This window comes from Belonocnema kinseyi, chromosome 8, assembly GCF_010883055.1.
Source record: "Belonocnema kinseyi isolate 2016_QV_RU_SX_M_011 chromosome 8, B_treatae_v1, whole genome shotgun sequence".
NCBI lineage: Eukaryota > Metazoa > Arthropoda > Insecta > Hymenoptera > Cynipidae > Belonocnema > Belonocnema kinseyi.
In genome coordinates, this window is record NC_046664.1 from 117,958,321 (window position 1) to 117,982,776 (window position 24,456).

General features: G+C 32.8%; 1 protein-coding gene across 3 annotated transcripts in view; it reads right to left on the reverse strand.

The window, feature by feature from the left end:
• The window catches only part of LOC117177940 (transmembrane and ubiquitin-like domain-containing protein 1), a 62,037-nt gene that overhangs the window by 32,946 nt on the left and 4,635 nt on the right, over positions 1 to 24,456 (reverse strand). For 2 of the 3 annotated variants that reach the window (XR_004467774.1, XM_033369065.1), the window contains exons 2-3: positions 5,088 to 5,384; positions 4,155 to 4,470 (exon numbers count right to left, since the gene is read on the reverse strand). Coding sequence is in view for 2 of the 3 variants with exons in the window: in XM_033369065.1 (XP_033224956.1) it covers positions 4,155 to 4,470; positions 5,088 to 5,370 (599 nt within the window). In the remaining variant the exon portion in view is untranslated. The remainder of the gene's footprint in view (positions 1 to 4,154; positions 4,471 to 5,087; positions 5,385 to 24,456) is intronic. The other variant, XM_033369067.1, reaches the window with a different exon arrangement.

Genomic DNA, 24,456 nt, shown 5'->3' on the forward strand with positions numbered 1-24,456 from the left:
TTTTCGACTTTTCTTTCCTTTTGCACCATTCTAGCAAACAAGGATCTTAGTTAAACAGTTTTAAATAGAGGTAGAAACCTATGAAAAATTCTATAAAAAAATTTTATGAATCAAAAGTTTCAAATTAAAAAAATCACCCTTTGCATATTATTTATTAGAAATGCTTTTAATACTAAATCGAATTAATTTTACTAATTATTTTTTCATTTATCGTTGCCCAATTTTCACAGCCGTTTTTCGGTTAGTTCTACTCTACGCGAATATTTTAAATTGCAATAAAATGTTTTTTGACTGCAAAACCAGAAGAATAATCTTGTAAAAACTTAATACTAATATTACTTTTTTGTCTCTAACAAAACTATTGTCCTTTTGTGTCTTACGTCCTCGTGTAGCTCACTGTCCTCAACAATTTATTTATTGCTTAAAAGAAAAAATAATTTAATTCATTTTATATTCATGCAAATTTTGATTAGATTTAACATAAAACTCGTTATTTTTATTTCTAAAATACTTCCTTGCAAAAATATTTGACGAAAGTTAACTTGTACCTAAGCTTAGAAATGTGAGAATTTCAAGAAAATGTTTATACGTAATACAGCTCTTACAAACATTATTCTTCTGCACCATTTAAAATTAGACTTTTTAATGGAATCAAATACCGATCCAATTTTTTATAATACTTATGCCTATGTTTTATTTCTAAAAAGAACATATCTTTTCTCCGCATAATCACATCAGTTCGATGGGTCCTAAATGAAAGTACGCAATTTAAGGTGATGAATGGAATCTACGTAACTCGCACTGACAAATAGAATCTACGCAACTCGTAAGGAGTAATAGAAAACACGCAACTCGTGGTAGCGGATAGAAACGACGTAACTTCATTTTTTCGGATTTTGAGTTATTGTCAGAAACTGTTGGAATGTGTCGAAAGACGTAATAAGAACGCTTAAATTTTTCTATTAATTATTTTAAAGCGTATTAATTAATAAATAAAAAATTCACGTAACTCCTTTTTGAACGTAAATTCTGTAATGAAAGTACGTAACTCGGCTAAAATAATTCTGACCTTCGCCGTGGCGCCTGTTTTGCTGTCATTAATTTACATTGATCATAATAAACGTAACCTCAAACAAAGTAATCTACATAATATTTGATTATATGATAATAAAATATTATGAAAATAATCTTTACGATTCATAAATAGTGTATTATCAAAGGTGAAGCTCACATATTATGGAAGTCTGGAGGAGACGGAAAAGTTGACAGTTTCGTCACTGTCATTAGAAGAATTTAATTATGCATATTTCAAATATAGATTTAAACTTTCGTTGTACTTATTATTTTAAATTTACTATAGACAAAGAAGAAAAAGTTTCAAACATAAGAAAGGGCCTGTGCTGTCAATATAATATACACATACTTCCGCTATATCAATCTGCTAATAAAAATTTCACACAACAATCAGTAAAGACTCGAAATACCAGCAAAATTATAAAATATTAATACAATATTACAGTAAAAAAAAAACATTATAACTACACTGAAACATTAGAGTTATTATATACGGAATATTATTTTTATAGTCATAGATTTAAAACTGAAATCTTTGCGACGTAATATTGTTTTTCATAAATTTGATTATATAATTTCCGCGCAAAATGTAATGCTCATAATCATTTACAGTAAGTTGACATTAAAATAACAAAATTTGAAACTTCCAAAAAGTTTGAGGTAAGATCAAACACCACACTATTGCAATTACATAAAAAACATCACTAACTGTCTTAAACATAAACTTTAGTTTATACTTTATTTTGCAATGTTTATAAGGTACCTAGAAACACTTTATTATCTTTAAAGTTGTTAAAGTTGAATTGTGAATACCAATTAAACTTTCAACACGGTATCCTGAAAACTTGCATTTTTTTACTTGCGTAGTTTCTATCCGCTACCGCGAGTTGCGTATTTTCTATTCCTCCTTACGAGTTGCGTAGATTCTATTTGTCAGCGCGAGTTACGTAGATTCTATTCGCCACCATGAGTTGCGTACCTTCTTTTAGGACCCATCGAGTTGTCCGACTTAAAAAACACTCGTAGAATGACGTTTGCATCAGAGGTCGGACAGCCTGTCCGACTTCTAGCGAGTTTCAAGAATTCTGCGCTTAAGGTCGGGCATATTAAAAATCTTCGCATATGCGGTATATAAATTTAAATTGCAAATCAATAAAAAAATGTTAAGTCTCATATTTGATAAATGCAGCAATTCAAGTTAAATCACAATTTAAATATATCATAACTTCAATCAAAAACACTCTGTCTTCTGACACAAAACAAAGCGCACAACCCTAAAATGGCGATATACGGGGACCAGCCTTTAAAATATGTTTTATACAGTGAAAGAAAAAATCGTTTACATTTTTTCTTTGCCTTTCGTGATACAAGAAAATACGCAAAATTCAAAAACCTACTTACTTTGAATAATCATGGTTTATTGCACTATTTCTACTACGAAATACACGGGATTGTCGGACCACTAGTACGTGACCGGAGACATGCTCTTTAAAACATAGCCCAAGTCAAAAGAGTCCACTGTCCCCCATGGTACACATAGAATATTCTTTTTTAACGTAGACATGAGTTTGACAATTTTTTATGCAAAAGTGAGTTTCTACTGATTTAAAAAAAAGCTTTAAGTACCCCTAGACCGAGAAAATTAGCGAAAAAGTATTCCGTAGAGAAAAAGTATTTAAAAAGTAAAAAATTGTATCAGTTTGAACCCTGTAATTCAGTTATATAAATTAGATTTTCTGCATGAAATTTATTAGTACATGCAAGTTTTTTATTTTAAAATTCCTGACTCCCATGATTTCCAGGTTATATTTCTTACCTGCGAACATCCTAAATTAAGGGGGGTTCCTACTTTGTTGGGTCAAAAAAATAATTTTTTTTTCTTTTTGCATTTTCGGATAGATATATGTTTCAAAAATATACGTGGAAAATTTCAAGTCAAAATATCAAGAATTTCTAAAATTATGGGCCGTCGAATGGAGCGGTGTCAAACGCGCTGGACTGCAGCGGCCGGATGTTCTGGGGCGGCGAAACCGGTTCTGATTTTAGACTTGTTTTTCACGTGAATGCGGAAGGTGGTTTGTATGGGCCTGGCATAGCTAACTAGGCGTAAGTACTCGCATTTTCTGAACTTTATTTAAACAAATGATTGTTGTAAATCTGATGTCAAATTCGTGGTTTCTGACCGCTTGAACTATGAAAATCATATGAATCTTGGAAAAAAGTAATTTTGTCATATTTTTTATTAAATAAATTGTTTAAATAATTTTTTATTGCAAAAATAGTACCAGATTTGAAATAAGCGATATCCAAAGCTATGGAAAGCATATGCATCATTAAAAAATTGTAATTTGTTTAAAAAAATTGTTTAAACCAATGAATTTTGCAAATTTCATGGCAGATTTGAAATAAGCGACCCCAATAACATACGAAATGATGAATAAGTGTAATTATAGCGCAAAATTTCAACATAATTTTTTGCGTTTTTAATGAAAAACTTTGAACGTGTTCTTCTCAAAACCACGTTTTCCGTGTTGCTGGAAGTCCAACAAGGCGCAAAAATTGAGCAATCGCTATGAAACTTTTTTGAAATGTTTTCAGAAGGTATCCGCACAAAGTAGAATACAATTATAAAAAAATATTGAAAATTGTTTGTTTAAAAAAATAATTAGTAGCAAAAAAAAACGTGAAAAAATCAATTTTTTTCAAAATCTCGTAACTTCCTCATTTTTCATTTTTTTTCTTCATTCTAGTCTACTTTGTGCGCTATGGTGTAAAGATTAAGAAAATATTTTGATTTTTTGTTTCAGATTTTTTCTACGGCGGACAGATCTTCCACCAGCGGGAAAAGTTGCGGCCGACCACCCGCCATTGATCAGTGCCCCCTCCCCCCTTTTTATGTAACGACCCAACAAATTTTGTAGTACTACAATAAACATGGACAAACAATTGTGGAAAATTTCAGCCTCCTATCTTTTATACTTTCCTCAAAAAATATTCCCAAAAAAACAGCCGGATTTCGGCCCAACAAAGTAGGAACCCCCCTTAATATTAAATCTCAAATTATTATTTACGGCACTTGCCTTTTAAAGTCGCCAAGCATTTCCTTCAGATTTCCGATTACCAGCTTCTGTTCATCGTTGATGAATTTTAATTTTATGCTTATTTTAGTTTCTTCGCTCAGCGGCGACAGATCTTCGGATAATTGCTCTGCAATTACCTCAGGAGTATGTTCCGTTACATTGGGCTGCGAATCAGAAGTGCTTATTTTTGCGGGCCTCTGAAGCAACCGCGAATCGTCATTATTGAATGAATCCATCGCTTCGATCAAAACGCCTTCTGAAGTAGTTTCAACTGCATTTGTAGTGGCATTCAATTCCGCAGACATTTCTGTAACACCTAGATTCATAAAAGATGGAAGTGGATAATATAAGTTCTTGAAGACATAGTATATTTCTCCCAGAGACTTTATCACTTCTCCAAAAAATGTTCAAACGGAAATCGGCATAATGTTTATGATTCAACTTTATGGCATATACTTAAAGTTCCGAACGTTCAAATGAACGAAATATTTTTTCCCATTTCTATTATACCCAAAAATATTGTTTCACCTGCAATTTAAAATTTGAACGATCAGAACTTCAAGCACATCTTTATGGTTTCCATTAAAAATTAGTTTCTTAAAAGGTCAATATTTTTGTAACGCGCACATCATTAAAAACAATTTTCTCTACTGCATATAACAAATGGTATTATTTTTCAAATTTAAAAGTTTTAAAAATGAATGTCTTTAAACTTTTACTGCTAATAATATCGAAAACCTTTTTAAGTACTTCAAGATTTTAAGGTTTTTATATTTGCATGATTTCAAATCCAGTCTTTTAAAAGGCGAAACCCTTCAAATTGAACGGATTCCAAACTGGAAGACTTTTTCACAAAATAGAAGCAATTATACTTAAAACTTTAAAAAAATGTACTTATAAGATAATATATTTTAATACAAAATAAAATCTTACCGTCGGGGGGCGTTTGTGGATTGTTAATATTCGCTGGGCCTGATAATCTGATTTCGTCCTCCGGTAAATCCATACTTGAAGTTTGACTAGCTGAGTTGACACCGTTGGCGGCTGACAATTCGGAGATGCGTGTGCGTGTGCGATGTTGCAAAATAAGTACTGTGCGTATTAAAGGTTGTTCGCTAATATTTGTCGAACACCATGCGAGCCAACCAATCAACAAAACTCCAAGTATGATAAAGAAATCCGTCACTTCTTCACCTACACCTTCAATTAGAGTCATTTTTCTCGCTTATTCTGAAAGAACAAAAGGCGATCCTTCAAATTTCTTTTAGATATTTAAGAAACATTAAAATAAAATTACTTCTGTCTGTAAATTGTTCTTATATTCAAAAAAGAAGTTAATCAAATTTAGTGTTCGTTTCCTTTAATGTTAAATTTTATGATCAAGAAGGGGGTAAATTTATAAAAAATAATGTACACCATTTCAAGAAGTAAGCCTAACCTTCATAGTATGACGATTTTTAGAATAAATTATAATAAATTAATCATTTTTATGCGAAATGTGGTCAACAAGTTAGAGGGCTTTTTCGACTTTTCTTTCCTTTTCCACAATTCTAGCAAGCAAGGATCTTAGTTAAATAGTTTGAAATAGAGGTAGAAACTCATTTGAAACGACTATTTTTCCCCGCGAATAGATCATTCGAGTGAGTTTCGAATGGGAATCCGGAGGTAAACAAACACGAAAAGTGCGATAAAGAAAAATCTGAAAATACCTTTTTCTTTACACATGCACAACCCTCATTCGGCCACCGTTTACAGACATCGAAAATGTCGATTCCGCATCTTGCGCGAAGGCGATAAGCAAAATCCCCAACATCAGGGACTAAAATGCTTTTACCGTTAAGCAAAATGCTATCCATGGTTAGCAAAACATTTTGCTCGCCACTTTTACTACTAATGCTATCTGCCGTCCTATGCGGTTACTATGTTAACATCGTAATGGGTCAGTGACATCATATTCGATATCTTTAAACGGCAGGCTATCTCAGGTTTTGCATTCTAATTTGTAAAACAAAATATTATTCGATATACCAAGCCTCACAGGCGGGTGCTCACTGCGAGTGTGAAGGCCCAGAACAAACTCGAAGACGAGGCGAAGCCGAGCCGAAGGGTTAGTGCTGTTCCTTTACCCTCTAAGTGAGCAAAATACACATTTTGCTTATTATTTATTTAACAACAGCATATTAATAAATGTTAAATGATCCTTAATTACAGCTACGACATAAAGATCTGACTTTCAGTATCCGTCTTTACAACGCAGTTAGCAGGTTTCTTAAACAAGGCAGCTCGGCTCCCTCGAGCTAAATGCGCAATCCCCGCACGCCTATCAAATTGAATTCTAGCTGTATCCATCTTGTTCATATTGCCATGATTCAGACTAACGATTGGGCAAGGAGTAATAATAAGGAGACCGATCTCCGCACATACGTTCTAACTGCGGTAACTGTATACATTTACAGCGTTTAAATACAATAATCACAAGGAAGTGGACATGCATACTGCGATTTGCTATCTCCTTTTCTCCCGCTATAAGTGTGCGAGTGAGTGTCAGTGCTTGACAACCACAACAACATATTACCTAATATTATACTGTCATATTATTCAATCTGTACATTTTATATAATTTAATGATTACAATTAAATTTGTATTACTTACCCATACTTTCCAGGTCACAATTTGTCAATTTAATTCTGTACAAAAACACAGAAATAAATAAGGACGTATATTGACAAACTCAATTGACAATATTTCCAGGAACATAACCTCAGTTTTTAGTTGTCATTCAACACCGCACTCACTCGCACATTTCTTGCGGGAAAAAAGGAGATAGCAAATCACAGTGCGCATGTCACCTTCCTTGTGAGCATTGGGTTTAAGTGCCTAAGTCTGGCAGTAAATGTACAGTTACCGCAGTCAAAACTCGAGACGCTTTGTACAGCATGATCGGCCTCCTTATTATTACTCCGTGCGAGTGGGTTTCACCACGGCCTGACCATAATCTGGTAACATTACTGACATCGAGGAGACCCAGTGATCTAAGACAGGCATAGTCAGACACCATAGTAAGTCTGACTACGGCCGTCTGGCACTACTGAGTGCACACGACATTATAGCAGCAAGTCAGTAATGCCAAAACCGTTATGGTCAGCCACCGGTACTTCTCTAGTATCGACGCTTCATAGTACACTATAAAATGTGTGTAGAAAATCACAGTCAACCCTAATTTTAACTTTTGGACTTTCAACCCGAACATGTATATTTTATGCGATATCTTGGCTCTGAAGAGGTGAAATCGTGAATGATAAAATTGTAAAGATTTAGATTAGAATGAGGCGTGGGAAGCAAAGTTCACTCGAGCTCACAGTTTACATGGCCGTATGTTTTTTTCAGTGTCATTCGGTTTTTTACGCAAGAGTCAGGTTTGTTTACGCATAGTCTGGTAAATTGACTACGTAATGTAGGCGTCGAGTCTCTCTCAGGTACAAAAACTCTGATCTTCAAAAGTACGCCGAATTCGGTGTAGTTTTGAGTTGCAACAAAAATGAGAAACGAAAGCAAATGAAGGCACTAAAAATTTTCACACGAATAGTTTTTTATGGTACCGAGTGTCGAGAATGGGCTAAGTTACAATCAGTCCGCCTTTCCAGTAACGTTAAGAGCAGAAAGAGGCCGGTCGCTACCGATCATGCAAGAGGCAAGAAAGCCCAGGTTGGTGGGCAATTGAAGTGCTCAGATTCAAAGTTTGATACCATTCGTTTTGTTCATATATTAACTTATATTTAAAATGAAAACTTTTTGCAACAGACAGAAAGTCATTGAATACAATTTACAAATAGGGCGTACGGGGTAAATTCGCCAAGTGTACCCTTCTAAAATCTGCTGTTCTCAATCTTACTGAAACTCTACTAAATCGTAGTGTTAGTGAACCTCTGAATTCGGTAAAGGGGTTGTGTTTAGTTAAAGTGGTTGTTAGGATACATGGGCCAAATTTTTTGGCATCTTACTCTACCCGCTTATTTTCAATAACTCATATCTTTCACTAGATTTGTCTGATTAAGCTTTTATATTAGGGGTTTGGAGATGGTTTTTGATCAAGTTTAAAAAAACATTTTAGGGGCCATTCACAAAATACGTGATACATTTTTCAAGAACTTCAGACAGCCCTCCCCCTCCGTGATGCTTTTCCAATGCAATTAACATGGAGAATGATAGCTTGAAAGACTCCCCCAAACCTTAACGTATCACGTATGGTGTGAATGACCAATTGTATACAAAGAAACAGTTTAACCTTGATTTTTTATTTTAAAAATTGTTTTTAAGTTTTTCCCTAAATACCACCCTTTTTATTTTTTTCTAAATAAATTTAAAAGAAACTTTGATTTTTTCTCTTCAAAAGCATCTTATGCTGAAAATGGAATGGGAGGAATTATGTATTTTCCATACAGAGTGTATGGAAAAGTAAAAAAGAAAAAAAGAAGTTTTTTTCGGTAAAAAGACGTACTTCTTTCATTTTTCACAAAAAACAAATTTTAGAGGCAAAAATTTTTATTTTATGATAAATTAGACCCTGTGTTTACGTATTCTGTACTTTTCTGCACGTCAAATATGTACAATATGAAATTATAATAACAAATGCATTTACTTTGGAGAGCAGCAGAGACATAACTCTCGAAACTCCGAGATTTTGGGCGAGTGATTCAATTTATTATTAGGGAAATCTATGTAAACTACTTAATGAATAATATTAAAACTAATGTTCCTGCTGTACAAATTACAGAAGGCAAATCTGTTAAATATTCAAATGTTTTATTTTTTACATTCTCATTTTAATAAGAAGGTATTGTTTTTAGGCTGGATTCATTTTGCAATACTAGCCGGATTAGATTCTATTTTGACACGCGCAGTTTTCGGGACCAAATAGAAAAATTAACTTCACTAACCAGCTGTTTTGGATAAAAATTTTAAAAGTTTGAGCATTTTCAACAATTTTGCGACCATTAAAAAATTTGCTTAAATTCTATGCGTGGCTATTCGTAGTACTCAAACACTAAAGATTTAACCTCACCACGTTTTTTGCCAAAAAAAAATATCAGACTTATAGCATTTTCAAAAGCCAAAAATAACATTTTGGGCCAAGCAAAGGACTATATAAAAAAAGTGAATAAAAGGAAAACGTTTCTTTTTAAAACTCCTACAAGCAACGGCGTAGCCAGGGGTAGGTGGCTTGGGCCCCTCCCCCTCCGCAACTAAGAACTTTTATTATTCTATTCCCTTTTGCCCCACTCTTTGCTTAAACATAAACCCGAAGCCTCCTCCGAAAAAAAACTCGCTACGCCACTGCCTACAAGATTTTAATGACAACTTTTCAAATTTTCTTGAAAATTCTAAAATTAAAATTTGGGGTGCACAAAAAATAGTGAAAAATAATAACTTTCATTTTGCGGTAAACTATACAAGATACGAAAAAAAATAAATAAAAATTATGAACACAAAAAATATCTGCAAATTTGTTATGAGCCCCTTTTTTATAGGACATGATGTTCTTGTCTTATTAGTAAAAAACATTTAAAATTGGTTTGAAATAAAATTTTGGAAAAACAACAAAAGCTAAGAAAGAAAACGGTAAAAGTTGTACACCCAAACAGAATCCAAAAATATGATATTATTAATTTTGAGAAGGGACGAGTAGATTTTCTTTCAAACGTAAAATTAAGAGTAAAAACAAAACAAAAAATAATTGTTGAAAAAAGGCATACAAATAATGTTTACAAAATAGCTTTTATATTTCACATTTTATACAAAATTCAGACGAAAATGCTTCAAATAATGCGCATTTACGACTTTTATTTTATTAAACACATTCAGTCACAAGATTATCTTAACAAGTATAATGGATTTATTTAAATATTTACCTGTTAATTCCGTACACATAGATATTTACAAAAAAACTTCTTTCAGTCTTATTCATTCAGTAGTTGACGTAAATTTCCCTAATAGTAATTTGAAATACCCGCCCAAAATCTCACAGTTGCAAGAGTTTTGTAGTCTGCTGCTCTCCAAACTAATTGCATTTCTTCTTATTATTGTTACATATTATACAATTTTCCGTGTAGAAAATTACAAAATAACTAAACAGAAGGTTGTAACAGAACTGTTACCATAGAATAGAGCTCGGTACAGCCCTGCACGAAAGGGTTGCTGGGCCGCATCCGAGATGGACCGGAACCCCCCGACGGGTCCCGAAGTTATGGGCGACGGAACCAGTGATCTCAGTCCTGAAACGAGACGTGGTCCAATACTATCAGAGGTCTATGTGTGTGAATATAGAAGGAGACGATGTACATGACTGAGTTGCGCGTGCAACCCATTTCTCCTCTTCTGAATTTGAAAACTCGAAGGTGCACGATTGCCGGTCGGAACACTTCGGCGGTCCTATTTATATCTCTATCTGCTTTGAAATAAAATGAAGAGATTGGGATTTTAATATTTCCAGATTTGGATGCTGGCGATTCTCATGATTTGAATATATCGCGCGCCTCTTTATATGCGTATATTTTGAGGTTACGTTATTTTAAGTATAAAATATAAATGATATAAATATTAATACTATTATATATATAAAAATATATACATATATTATTAATGATAATATCATAATTATGTTATATTATAATAGCCTTATTTATATCTTGATCCGCATTTAAAAGAAATTAAAGAAATTGGCGATTTTGGAATTCATCTCATTTAGATACAAACTCAATTATTTGATTGAAAATTAATTATTTTGTTGAAAATGTAACTATTTTGTAAAAAAAAGTGCTCTTTTCTATCAAAAGTTCAACTGCTTTGTTAAAATTTTTATTTTCTTTATTTGAAGGTTTATCTCTATCGTTGAAAATACATTTTTGAAATCACAATCTATACCATTTTTGATTGAAAAATCATGTATTTTGATAAAAATTCGTCTTTCTTTTAGAAATTAAATTGTTTTATGGAAAATTTACACTTTTTGATTAAAAATTACATTTCTCGGTTGAATTATCAACTGTCAATATTTTTTGGTTGCAAAGTCGTTTTGTTGTAAATGCATCTATTTTGTTAAAAATTAAAATCATAATTTTTGGGTGGAAAGATCGATTGTTGAACTACTTAATAAAAAAATTAAATTTTTCTTATTAAGGATTCATAATTAAAGTTGAAAATTTAACTATTTTCCTTTAAATTGGGTTAAAAATTCAGCTTTTTTGTAGATAATACTCTTTTTGACTTTAAAATAAAATAATTTCGTTGAAAGTTCATGTATTTTGTTGGAAATTGACCTTGTTTGGTAGAAATTTAATCTTTTTGGTTGAAAATGTATCATTTTTGGTCAACAATGCAATTGTTTGGTTAAAATATCAACCGTATATCTTCTTGGGCTTAAAAGTCGATTATTTCACTAAGAGTTGAATTACTTTGTATAAAAAATACTGTTATTTTCAACAAGGTTTTATAATTATGGTTAAAAATTTAACTATTTGGTTGAAAGTTTAACTTTTTGATGGAAAACTCATATTTTTCGCTGAAAAAAATCAACTTTTTGTAGATAATTCGTTTTATTGACTTTAAAATTAAATAATTTTGTTGAAAATTCATGTATTCTGTTTAAAATTTGTGCTTTTTTGTAGATCATTAATTTTCTTGGTCAAAAATTCATCTGATTGGTTGACAATTTAACAACTTTCTTTAATATTAATTTTTTATGTTAAAAATTATTTAACTTTTTCTGAAAATGTAACTATTATAGGATTGATTGAAAATTAATCCTATATATTGGTTAAGTTGGAAAATCGTTTTTTTTATCATTAATCTTCTTGGTGAAAAATTCACCTTTTCCCTCGAAAATTTAACAATTTTGTTGAAAATTCGTTTTTTTTTCTTGTTCAATTCAATTTTTTATCACAGTTTGTATCTGGAAATTGAACTATTCCATTTTTGTTGAAACTTTATCCTGTACGTTGTATTATTTAAAACACCAATTATTTGATAGAAAATTAATTTATTTTGTTAATAAGTAAACTTTTGGGTTGAAAATCGATATATTTGGTTAATTCCATTTTTTTCCTAAAATTAAAAAAACTGCAAAATAAAAAAACTGCCTTAAAATAGTTCTGATTCTTTTTTTTTTAATTTTGAAAATCTTTTCAAATACTCACTTAAAATTAATTTTTCAAAATTAACGGTCAAATATTGCTGATAACTAACGAAATTTTCTTTTTTTAATTAAAAAATTTGAAGTTGAATGGGTTAAAAATAAAATTTTTTTAAACTGAAATAATATTTGAAGTCATAATTGAAAATAATTTTATAAACTACTATCTATTAATTCTTAAACTTTCTTTTGTTTGTCCATGACGAACACATGTTTTTCGAAAGACGCGAAGTCTTACTTGTAAAAGTATACAATGAAGACAATAAATTCTATTCTGTTCAATATATAATTATAATATCACATACTGAATTATATCATTTATTTTCATCATGTACAATAATATACACAATATAAAGTATACAGTATAATGAACACAATATAATATACAGCAAAATATTATTCACTGTATTAATATTCTGATTTTGCATGTATATTTCTATTTTTAAATTGTGCGAAATATTCAAATATCATTAAAATCGCCGATTTCTTTAATTTCTTTCAAATGCGGATCAAGATATAAATAAGACTATTATAATATAACATATTTATGATATTATCATTAATTATATATGTATATATTTATATATATAATAGTATTAATATTTATATCATTGATATTGTATGCTTGAAATAACGTAACCTGAAAATATGCGCATATAAAGAGGCGCGCGAAGTATTCAAATCATGAGAATCGCCAGCATCGAAATCTGGAAATATTAAAAACCTAATCTCTTGATTTTATATCAAAACGGATAGAGATATAAATAGAATCGCCTACATTCACACGAACGCAGCCCTGTCATAGTATTGGACCATATCTCGTTTCAGATCTGGGATCACTGGACGGAACGTCCCGTCATCAGTCTTGGCTCGTTCGCTCAAGCGGAAACCAAATATAGTGTAAAGTGAGTGCTCTCGATCCCACCGAACCGCCTCCTGGAGAAGCCGCTGCTCCTCAACGTCCCAACGCCGTTCAACTCCTGCCGACCCGTCGCGTCGTTAGACGCCCCCTGTACTTTCGCACGATCCCGCCAATTGTCAGTAACAATAGATGCCGCCTTCATTTCATCCACTTACGATGTTTCATTGTGTCTTCATCTACTTATCAGTACTCCAAATCCCCATTCCTCCCCTTGGCATTACCCTCGTAATACCTGGCGCCCAGCTTAAACAACCCACAATCCTTGTCCTTTCAAATTTCAAACTTGCCGAGAAAAAAGGGACACAATTTTTAATTTAAACTCTTACTCTGAACTCTTAGTAACTGGTTGCACGCTATTTCATCTATTGCCTTGCCTTTAAATATTACAAACCTATTATTAGGATATATTTTATGATTATGATGATGAAATTTGATATCGATATTTCTGGGAGATGATGTTTATAATATGTGTATTGGAACGATTTACATGTATTGTAATAGGCTTTGATATACTCGTACTTTACAATTTTTATGTGATTTACCATTGTATTTTGCATTGTTTATTCCTATGTGCCATGAAATGTTTAGGAAATATTGCGCATATGAATTAAAATGACAAGTGAAAGTAGCTATTAGTTTAGATTCAACCAAAAATGAAAACTATCAATCCAAGTTTAAAAAAGAATAAAACTGGGGCTAAAAATAATATTACTGAAGTTTAAAGTCAGTTTTTGAAAACCAAAATTAGTAAATAAAATATTATAATAAGGAAAGATGAAACCTGAGAAGAAAAACATTCATTTTTATTTTTGCTGAATGTTCCAAGCGCCCGACTTGACGAAACTTCCAAGCGCAAAAACAAGTTTGCACGTGCAGTCAGCAATACTTGCGAGTCGAGTTAGGTACCTGTCACACCTCTGCCTGTCTGCCCGGTGCAGGCAGGCAGCTGCCCGAGACCGTTCACACCTTGGTTTTTCCGTGTGTGGAAAAACTTAAAATCGCGCGGAAATTTTAAATATTGTTGAATTTTTAAATGAAATAAACCAAGTTTTTATAGTTTAAATTGATAATTATGATAATGAGTTTTATTTTTCCAATATAATCTAAAAATAAGAGATAAAATACCGAGCTCTGAATTGAGTATTTCAGTAATTGTCAAGTGTTTAGAGAAAAGTCATTTCTCAATCGCTCAAGCGGAAACCAAATATAGTGTAAAGTGAGTGCTCTCAATCCCACCGAACCACCTCCTGGAGAAGCCGCTGCTCCGCAACCTCCCTACGCCGTTCAGCTCCTGCCGACCCGTTGTTAGACGTCCCCTGTACTTCCGTACGATCCCGCCAATTGTGACAATAAATGCCGCCTTCATTTTATCCACTTAAGATGTTTCATTGTGTCTTCACCTACTTCTCGGTACTCCAAATCCCCATTCCTCCCCTTGGCATTACCCGCGTAATAAGGTCTTATATTGATTATAATTAAATTAGTATTTAAATTCAAATCTTATATTCTACTTCACCAACTTGATTGGATCACGTTTTAATTAATGTTTCCCCTTTAGATTTCATATAAATCGCTTGCAACACTGTTTTCAAATATAAACTGCGTAACATTGTTTTAATTTTTTCACTATGCCGTCAGTTTTGAGCGGTACAGGTGAGCACAGGCAAAAATTTAATTTTACACGTGTAAGTGGTCAATTACGGTAATTTAATTTTGTACGGCTTTCTTCCTAGTGATAGAACGCCGCACATATTTTCAAGTTCAGAAGTTGATAACCAAGGGTCTTAACTCTTACCGCTAATTAGTATATGGGTTGTTCATTTGAAGCAACACAAAATTAAGTGACTTTGAAAGTATTTAATAAATAGATGACATTTTGCGACATGCCGTACATTTTTTATGGAACACATGGGCCTCTGGTTTAAATAACTTTCCATCTGAAAAAAGCAACTTTAGGGTAAAATCGTTTTATACGGCAATCAGATAGTTTGTCTATACTTTAAACAATCATCAATAAAAAGCAAATGCCGCACATCTATGAAAGTTAACATTTATAGAAAAGTATTTTGAATCTGAAATAATAAAAGTTTAATTCTATATACTTTGCTTTGCCAAACAATCCTGCTTAAAAATAATGTAATTGATGAAAAATAATAATGCAAACAATATTTTGTTTATTAGAATACTTTTATATTTTTAACTTAAATTTAACTTTAACTGTGTGTTACGGGGGAGGGCATAACGCAGGTTACTGTGGCACTGCCGCGATCGCGCATATCTAGCATGTGTAACTTGATGAATTCGTACGCTGGCGCAATTCGTTTGCTTCTTTTGTGAGTTCAGTAAACATGTTGAATAAACCTCGTTAAATTTCTATACATATCTTTTCTATGAAAATTATAATCATATTTCAAATAATTAATGACCATAAGGGAAACTACAAACGTTATCGACATTTTTATCAGCTGTAAGAAATGATCTACATTAAAATGCACGGCATCTTTTTTTCTTAATTATTTACCTTTATTACATTTAAAATAGCAATAATATTTTTAAATATTCCTCCGCTTCTTAATATAGGAGCATTTAACTAATCTTAAAATATATAAAATTTAATATTTTTTTGTTTATTAATATTTTTATTTGGTACCATTTATTATAAACGGCTATAAGGTACAACAATAATATTAACTAAAATTATGTCAAAAAGTTAGTTGCCGTTCATAAATTAATGATCTTACAGCCAGAATAATTAAATAGAACCTTATAATTCAGTTAATTATTTACTTACACTTACATTAACCATAATTTTTAGACGGCATAATGATCAAACATACTTTTAAGTGTTACATAATATTTTGAAAAAATGCCGTACATTTTGCAATGATCTTATACCATGTGGGTACCAGGAAACGGTTACAAGCCTTAGTTTCTCACCCCTATACTTTCAAATACGTACGGCGTCTCTGAATAACGAAACTGCGTAAGTATACAACGCGATTTACACAAATGCCGTACAGTAATAAATTACCCGTATTGCTTCAAAAATTGTGGGAGAATTAAAAATATTCTTTAACTTCCGGTACCACTACTTTTGTGCGGCCCTAGGTTTTTAGTAATTTCTTTAAAGGATCTATCACTGGAATGAAAGCCGTACAAAACTAAATTACCATAATTGACCACTTACACGTGTCAAATTCAATTTTCGCCTGTGCTCACCTGTAACCGCTCAAAACTGACGGCATAGTGCTAAAGATACTTTTTGATATAAGAGCATCCGTCTAAATTTAGGTCTTGCTGGGTCATTTTACCACCTTATTTTTTATCATTGGCTTGTAGTCTATTAGTCATCAAACACGAATACAACCCAAGGCATTACAAGTTTTAATTTTGCATAAAATTTTACTTTTTCAACTGAAAAGGGTGACAAAAGATGACAAACCCCGAAAAGGAGAAAAAGGTGACAAAATTGAAAATAGGTGACAAAAGGTGAATGGGTGACACTCTGTGATGACTGAAATACAGGTAAACACTGCCACCAATGTAAAAAAACCTGAAGAAGATCGTCGAGGTACGATCGAAGCGTTGTTTCCATCATACTGTGAGACCTCACAGTTGATTTTCACTAAATAAAATGGTACAGTGGTCAACACCAATCTGTACTTCATTACATCTATCATTATCAACCCTGGACAACACTAATATTTGCGTAACATTAGGAAACATTAACGTTTAAAAAATGAGGTATGGATTTAATACTATCCTTTGCTCTCGTTTTTTTTTCTTTTTAAAATGTCTTCAGTAGCCTAAAAATAAAGCGTTCACAACTTCTTGAAGCAAGCGATCAAATATAAGGGTCCGTTGTTCCGGCTTTATTACGCCAGCCGTTACAGTATTAATTACTCCTAGAATTGCTTGAAATTTGGCAGCTTTATTTACGCCCTCTCCAACGTGAACCGTTCAATCTTTTACGGTCCGTAATATATAATAACTATCGGTTCATCGGAAGTTTCATTGTTTCCTGAATGCTCAACTCAGGGGGGCGCACACTCCCTCTGTCGCCGGGGTAGTGACGGGCTATTTTCTTATAAAAAAAAAACGCTTTTTCTTCATTTCTACTTAAAATCAAGAATCGTTTAGTATTATTTTCAGTAAAATCTACATTTTCCAGTCCACTTCACTCAAACCCACTCCCCATCCACCCAACCTCTTGGGTATCCACTCCCCCAGTTAAGGCAGCAATCGCTACTTTTCATACATGGTTTGTGAGCCCCTGGCACAACTGAAGTTCTAAAATTATACTGTTCAGAAAACACTCTTACATATGCCTGTTTTTTTTATTGATGATTCTATATTACCGACAGACCCGTTGAATGTTACAGGATCTGGGATATTATATTTTTGTGAAAGTAAAAACATGAAATTAATAAAAAACATATTTGGCTTTAATTCACGCTAAAGTAAAATAAAATTATAAATTGCTATAAAATTACGAAGCTAACCGATATGAAAAAATGAATATAAAACATAAGAAAATATTAATTCTTGACAAAGAATTTGAACTTATATTGAAGTTTTCTTACGTACCTCGTCACGATGTCAAACGCAAAATTCCCGAGACCTAATGTGCGAGATCTTTTAAGGGCTCGCACCTCCTAACTTCTCCTCCTTCGACCACCCCCAATTGTCCATCACTCTGGCAGCGTTTCCCTACAGCCTCACGGCCACGGATACATATGTGTGTGTATGATGTATTAGGTTTGAAGTGTGGGATATTTGGTATGGGGGATAGGCCAATGTTAAGAGAGAGAGAGACAAAGTGGAATGATATTAATACAGGATTGAGAGAGGGCAAGTTGGAAGCGTGTGTGTTCGGATAAAAAAAAAAGAGAAGCAGAGGACTATCGCGGAGAGTTGCGTAAGCGCGTGTATTCCTGAAAATATGTGTGTGCATGTGTGGGTGTGTATGTATAAATGTATGTTTATGTATACGTGCACGTAAAATTTGCCATTTTTCGGGAAAATCTTTTATTTCCCTGACAATCACGGCCTCAGCAAGCTAAGCACGTAAACTTTGGCTCCCGTGCATGAAATTAAATCAAGTGTCTTAAAATTAATCTCAGCTATAAGCTATCAATGTTACAAATCTTTTCTATGTTTTTAAAGTTCAAAAATAATCATTAAACGTTTAAAATACTATTACAATATTTGATGAAAATATTATTTACAACGCCACTAAAAACGATTACTTATTCTACGAAGTTGTATCGAAATCGCGTATCAAAGAAACCGACATTGCGTCATCTAAACTCACTCTTGATTCGCCGCGAATATTGCACTCTTGTATACAGATGTTTCATATTTCATTCGACTCTGTTACATTACAAAATGAAATTTAAACCTAAATAATTCGTGAATTAAAGCTGGGTTTCACCTTCGATGTTTTGAAATGATAACTGATTATAAATTACATTCGCAAGAAATGATTTTATACATTTTTAATCTTAGTTTAATAATCTTAAATATTTATTCACTTAATTCTATCCGAAACACCCGTAGAAGTTCGAAGTTGTCTACTCGCCGAGATAGTGCTGCTCTGAAACAGCTGATACGTATGTCAGACCAAATTTGCTTATTTGGATTTCAAGTGCAAACATTAGTTTTTCCATTATTTGTACATAATGACCGTGAGGGATTTTTGTTATTTTTCCCCATTTTGATAAATATAAACCTCATAACTAGCTCATCGACAATATTGCAAATTCCTTGCAGGGTTTTAAAGCACGGTCGGTGTTTCTCCAAAATAGTAATTTCAAACTAAAAATTCCACAATTCTAATTATTTAACAAAGAGGCACATTTCTTCGTGCCTTCTATTTAGCGTACCAAATTCTCAACACGATATCTGATTCCGTGTGGACGTAAGTTGGGAAAGAAAAATACCAATATCGCTTCCAGTTTCACTTTCTTCGAATTTTTTTTTTAAATTTCCACCGAAACAAAGCAGAGATGCACTTTATTGCCTCCTCTTTTATTTCCCAAACTTTCAGAGCGATACCTCATTTCCTTTAGACGTAAGTTGGGAAGAAAAACTTAGGTCCAGCTTTGGTCACATGACCCTCTCATTACATGGCCTTAATTATTTTTTTTCAGAATTGTAAAATATTACAATTTTGAATGTTGAAGTTGGAAAGTGGAAAAAAATGGGAAGGGCATATTATTAATTATAATTTATGATATAACCATCCACATCGCTAAACACTGAACTTCAGCATTCAAAATTGTAATATTTTAAAATTCGAAAAAAAAACAATAATTAAATTTTAAAAGGTAGAAAGTGCGGAGGAAACCATATGTGTAACTATATAGGAAACCACATTGGAGACTACATTGGAAACTATGTAGGATTCGGTCTCAAATCAATATATAGTTTCCCATATGGTGCCCTATATAGTTTTCCGTATACCTTGCCATATTGTTCCCTACATAGCTTCCTATAATTTATAATATGCCCTTCCCCACCGCCTAACATATAATAATTCATCATTGCATTAAAAAAATTGGACATGGGAAAACTTATTGGAAACTATATAGGATCCAGTCTCAAATTACAACACACTTTCCCATATAGTTTCCTACCTGGGTTTTTTTTCAATAGGACACACAATTTTGCAATTCAACCAGGAATTAAAGCCACTACTACTTCCTATATATTCATTCAAAAATTGTAGGTCCTCTCTTATAGATTAGGAAAGAATTTAAACGTGACGAAACACAACCAAAACACTTTCATAAAGGGTTTTAATAATCAAAGTTGTTTTTTAAAATCAAAACTTAAACTATACAGGCCGCCAAAAATTTGTTTTCTCAAAACGCAGACTATACTTTTCGGAAGGGTTTTGTCGCGCTAAATCCGAATCTGACCTCAGAATTGCTCAAAATTTGGTTTTTCTCGAGATATTATAACCTAAAAGTTGTGAAAATGCTGTTTTTCGCTATATTGGAGACCAGATTACCCGGCGAGCTATTTTTTTTCGTAAAATATTGTCAAAGCATTTAAGGATTTTGGAGTCTCTGATCTCGAATCTGTAGTCAGAATTTCTAAATTTAAAATGACGGATGCAATATGGCGGCTACAGCGGCCGCATTTCATAGCGAGTTACTAAAATTTCCGAAAAATGCTTTAAAATGGTTACTTGTGGGTTTTTTGGGGCGCTGATCTCGTATCTTCGAATCTAATGTAGACCAAATGTCAAATCTGAACGTGTTCGATAGAAAAAGGTGAAGTTTTAATAGTATTTTGGAGGAAGTGTGCAAGAGAAATTTGGTATGTTGTTTCACGATGAAAAAAAAAGTGCATTCCATCAAAAAAATGGTTCTTAACAAACTTGCAGATCTTTTTTTAATGCAAAAATGTTGCCTCTTCATTGTTTTCGTAGCTTGTGCCGTTTATGTAGAATATAATTTGTCTATTTTTAATGCTGCTTTTTACGAATAAAACAAAAACTACGCGTCCTATCAAAAAGTGAATAATAAATAATTTGTAAATATTTTCTGGGTGAACAATTTTTTTCCCTTCATCTTTTGTCATATATTGCATAGTTCCATCGCAAAATGGAATTTTTAATTATTTTTTGTGCGATCCAAATGTTAATTTTTCGAAGAACTTTAAAAAGTTGTTATGTTAATCTTGTAGGGCTCTCAATAAGTAATTATTTTCGTTTTTTTCATATCGTGCGTTATTTAGCTTGAAATTGTAGTATTTTCATTTTTTTCCAGTGCTATAAAAAAAGTCATTAGGAGAAAATGTTCATCTTTTCAAGCACTACGAATTGCCATACAGATCATTTTTGAAGCTTGAAAAAAGTGATCTGAAAAATTTTCAAAATCCGCTGACTTATTAAATTTTTATCCAAAATGGCTGGCTGACGAAATTGAAACACTTCGCAAAGAAGTCACATATATGTAATCACTTTTGGCAAATCATCTGAACTGGCTTAAACGTATCCGAGCGTACTTACACTCCATAAAAATAATCCATTTTGCTTGCTTTTATCAAAGTGACAATGCATCTTCTTCGGCTTTGGCGATGGGTGACGTCACACGTCGTGTTTCAAGTCAAGAGGGCGCCACATTTTCGGTTGATTTTTAATAAATTATTATAAAGTACGAAATTAACCAAATTAATCTTTACATTCTCATCATAGAAGGTATTAGATTAGTATAAAATTTGCCCCCCCCCCCTGTGTTGGTCAAATGTCCATGTTTTAAGATTCCCTAAATCCGAAAAACAGGTTTTTACGAATGTGTCTGTCTGTATGTATCTGTTTCCACAATAACTTTGAATAAAATTAATGTTTGGTACTCTCGTTTAGTATTCTAAACTAAAAGTCAAGTTCGTAAGCCAGCCACTTTGGATAAAAATTCAAAAAGTGGGCACATTTTGAATATTTGCGAGACAACTTTTTTCAAAATTCAAAAATTCTCTGGACGCATATTCATAGTATTCAAAAAGACGAACAATTTATCCTAATAACTTTTTTTCACAAAACCAAAAATTACCACAGTTATAGCATTTGCAAAATTGCAAAAAACACGAAAATGAATATTTTAAGCCAAATAACGCACGATATGCAAAAAGTCAAGAGAAGAAAAATGTTGCTTTTTGAATGCCCTACAAGATGAGTAGACAAAAATTGTGCATTTGACAAAGATCTACAAATTTGTTATCAATCACTGTTTGATACGATGCGTAGTTATGGCTTTAATCATGAAAAACGTCATTAACAGTAAAAATATTCGGCCCGCCGCGTGGGCACATTCTCATCACAACGTTTGTCTTTTAATTTCTGTTTCATCTTGTGTGTGGGATTTCAAAAAATTAAATTTTTTAATTATTTTAATGCTAGTCTGTCTGTGAGCACGATAACTTTGGAATAAAATTAATCTATAAGATGGCCTTTGGTACACTCTTTTAGTGTCCAAAGCTCATTGCCAAGTTTGTTACTCAGCAATTTTTGATAAAAACTCAAAAAGTGAGCGCATTTTGAATATTTCGTACGCCAATTTTTCTAAATTCAAAAATTTTCTGTACTGATGTTTATAGCATTCAAATAGTTGAACAATTTACCCTAGAAGCTTCTTTCGTGAAACCAAAAATTACCAAAGTTATAGCATTTAGAAATTCCAAAAAACACACGAAAATGAACCTTTTATACAAAATAACGGACGATATGAAGAAAAATCAAGAATAGAAAAAGTTTTATTTTTAAATGCCCCACAAGAGTATCATAACGTTTTGAATTTTCTTGGAAAATCAAAAATTCACATTTTGACAGCATACAAAATAATGGAAAATCCAAAAATTACATTTTTTCATTCCACAACTTACAATATACATTCAACTCGCACTACGTGCTCGATTATGTATTTATCTCGCGCTACACGCTCGGTCTTTATTTTTTCGCACATTCTTGCGCAAACTTCTTGAAATTAAGACTCAAAACATCCAACAGTGTAATTTTGTGCTTGTGAATTCTCTTTTGTTAAAAGAGCTTAGCTCGAGAGTTTGAGCGCACCTACGGCACGCGACTGATGGCTATCGCACTCCGTGCTTGATCCTTGCATTTTTTCTGCATTCGTTCACAGACCTTTTAAAATCAAGGGTCAACGGACCGACAACTGTAATTTTTTGATTGTGAACTCTCTTTTGTTTAAGCTCTTTCGGCTTTATCTAAGACATTCTCATCACGTATCTCGTGCTTCAAACTCGATTTTGTCCAAAGTGTCAACTTTTCTGCATTATACACAACACTTTTATATCAAATATAATAAATTTTTTATGTAACTCTGCCTGGGTTTGCTTATTCAAATAATGCAAAATAAAGCACAAATTGTATTTATCATGAATACTTTAATATTTGTTTCGTATTTTGATTTAAATTGTATTCCAAGCTGCGCTGAAACATGTATCATTTCAATCAATTTATATCATTACAATTCATAATATGCATAAAAATTGAATCATACTTATCATTTCCTTCTTTTATAATTGTTTTATTTTTAATCGTGCTTTTTACGATTAAAGAAAAACTACTGCGCATCTGTATAGGCTTCAATGCAGAATGTTGAAGTATCTAAAGAATATAAATAATCAACAGGGTCATGCGAGGACTAGCCCTTTTTTTTAGACTGGGTTAGAGCTGCATTTAACTTGCATTCTTTTATTAAAGTCAGATCTTCATTTATAAGAAAACCCTCATTACTATATTATATATTTTTAAATATTACATAAATCTGCACCGAATGACCATTATTTGAATTTCGATCATTCTGCCAGGGAAATATCCATAAACCCGTTTTTTTTTAAATTGTATTATTACACCATTTCCCTTTCGGGGTAGGCGTGACTCACTCGGTGACGAAAGGAGTAATGTGGGGAAGAGATAGAGAATTTTCAGATTGATCCAGAATTCTCGTGTTATTTATGTAAATAACACGTTCTTTCCGCAATACCGCTCCGACCCAGGTTGCTGATCAATCTCTCTAGCAATTACCCCAAGTGAAGATCCTCATAAAGTCGTTATGTAAGGTTTCCCACTTGGATCCATTAGTGACAAAGATTTGTGTTTCAGGCGTTATTCACTCTACTGACACACTTTTTATTAACTATTTGCCACCATACTTTCCTGTCCTGGCATACTTCTCCAGCTTCTTTCATGTCCATGCATTTTTTTATGCAGGCTCTCGTGTTTCTGTGACTTCTTATGTCTCTTCTAACTAGGATCTCATTCACACATTCTAACCATTCTTTCCGCGGTCTACCACTGGGTACGCTGCCATTTACTTCACCTTGATACACTTGTTTTGTTAGTCGTTCATTTGTTATTCTATCAACATGCCCGAACCATCTTTACCGATATCTTTCCCGTATGTCTACTAGCGTCTCTTCTGCACCACATTCTTTTAGAATTACCTCGTTACTTACTTTGTCCATCAGAGTTTTCCCGCATATTATGCGCATGAATCTCATGTCAATTGCGTTAAGTTTACTCTTATCTTTTTCTTGATAAGTCCATGTCTCGCTACCGTATAGTACGAGGGTGGATTGATAAGTTTCCGGCCTGACCAAGAAAAACAACGTTTTTAAGAATTTTTTTTTTTTATTTCTCAACATAATCTCCTCCAAGGCT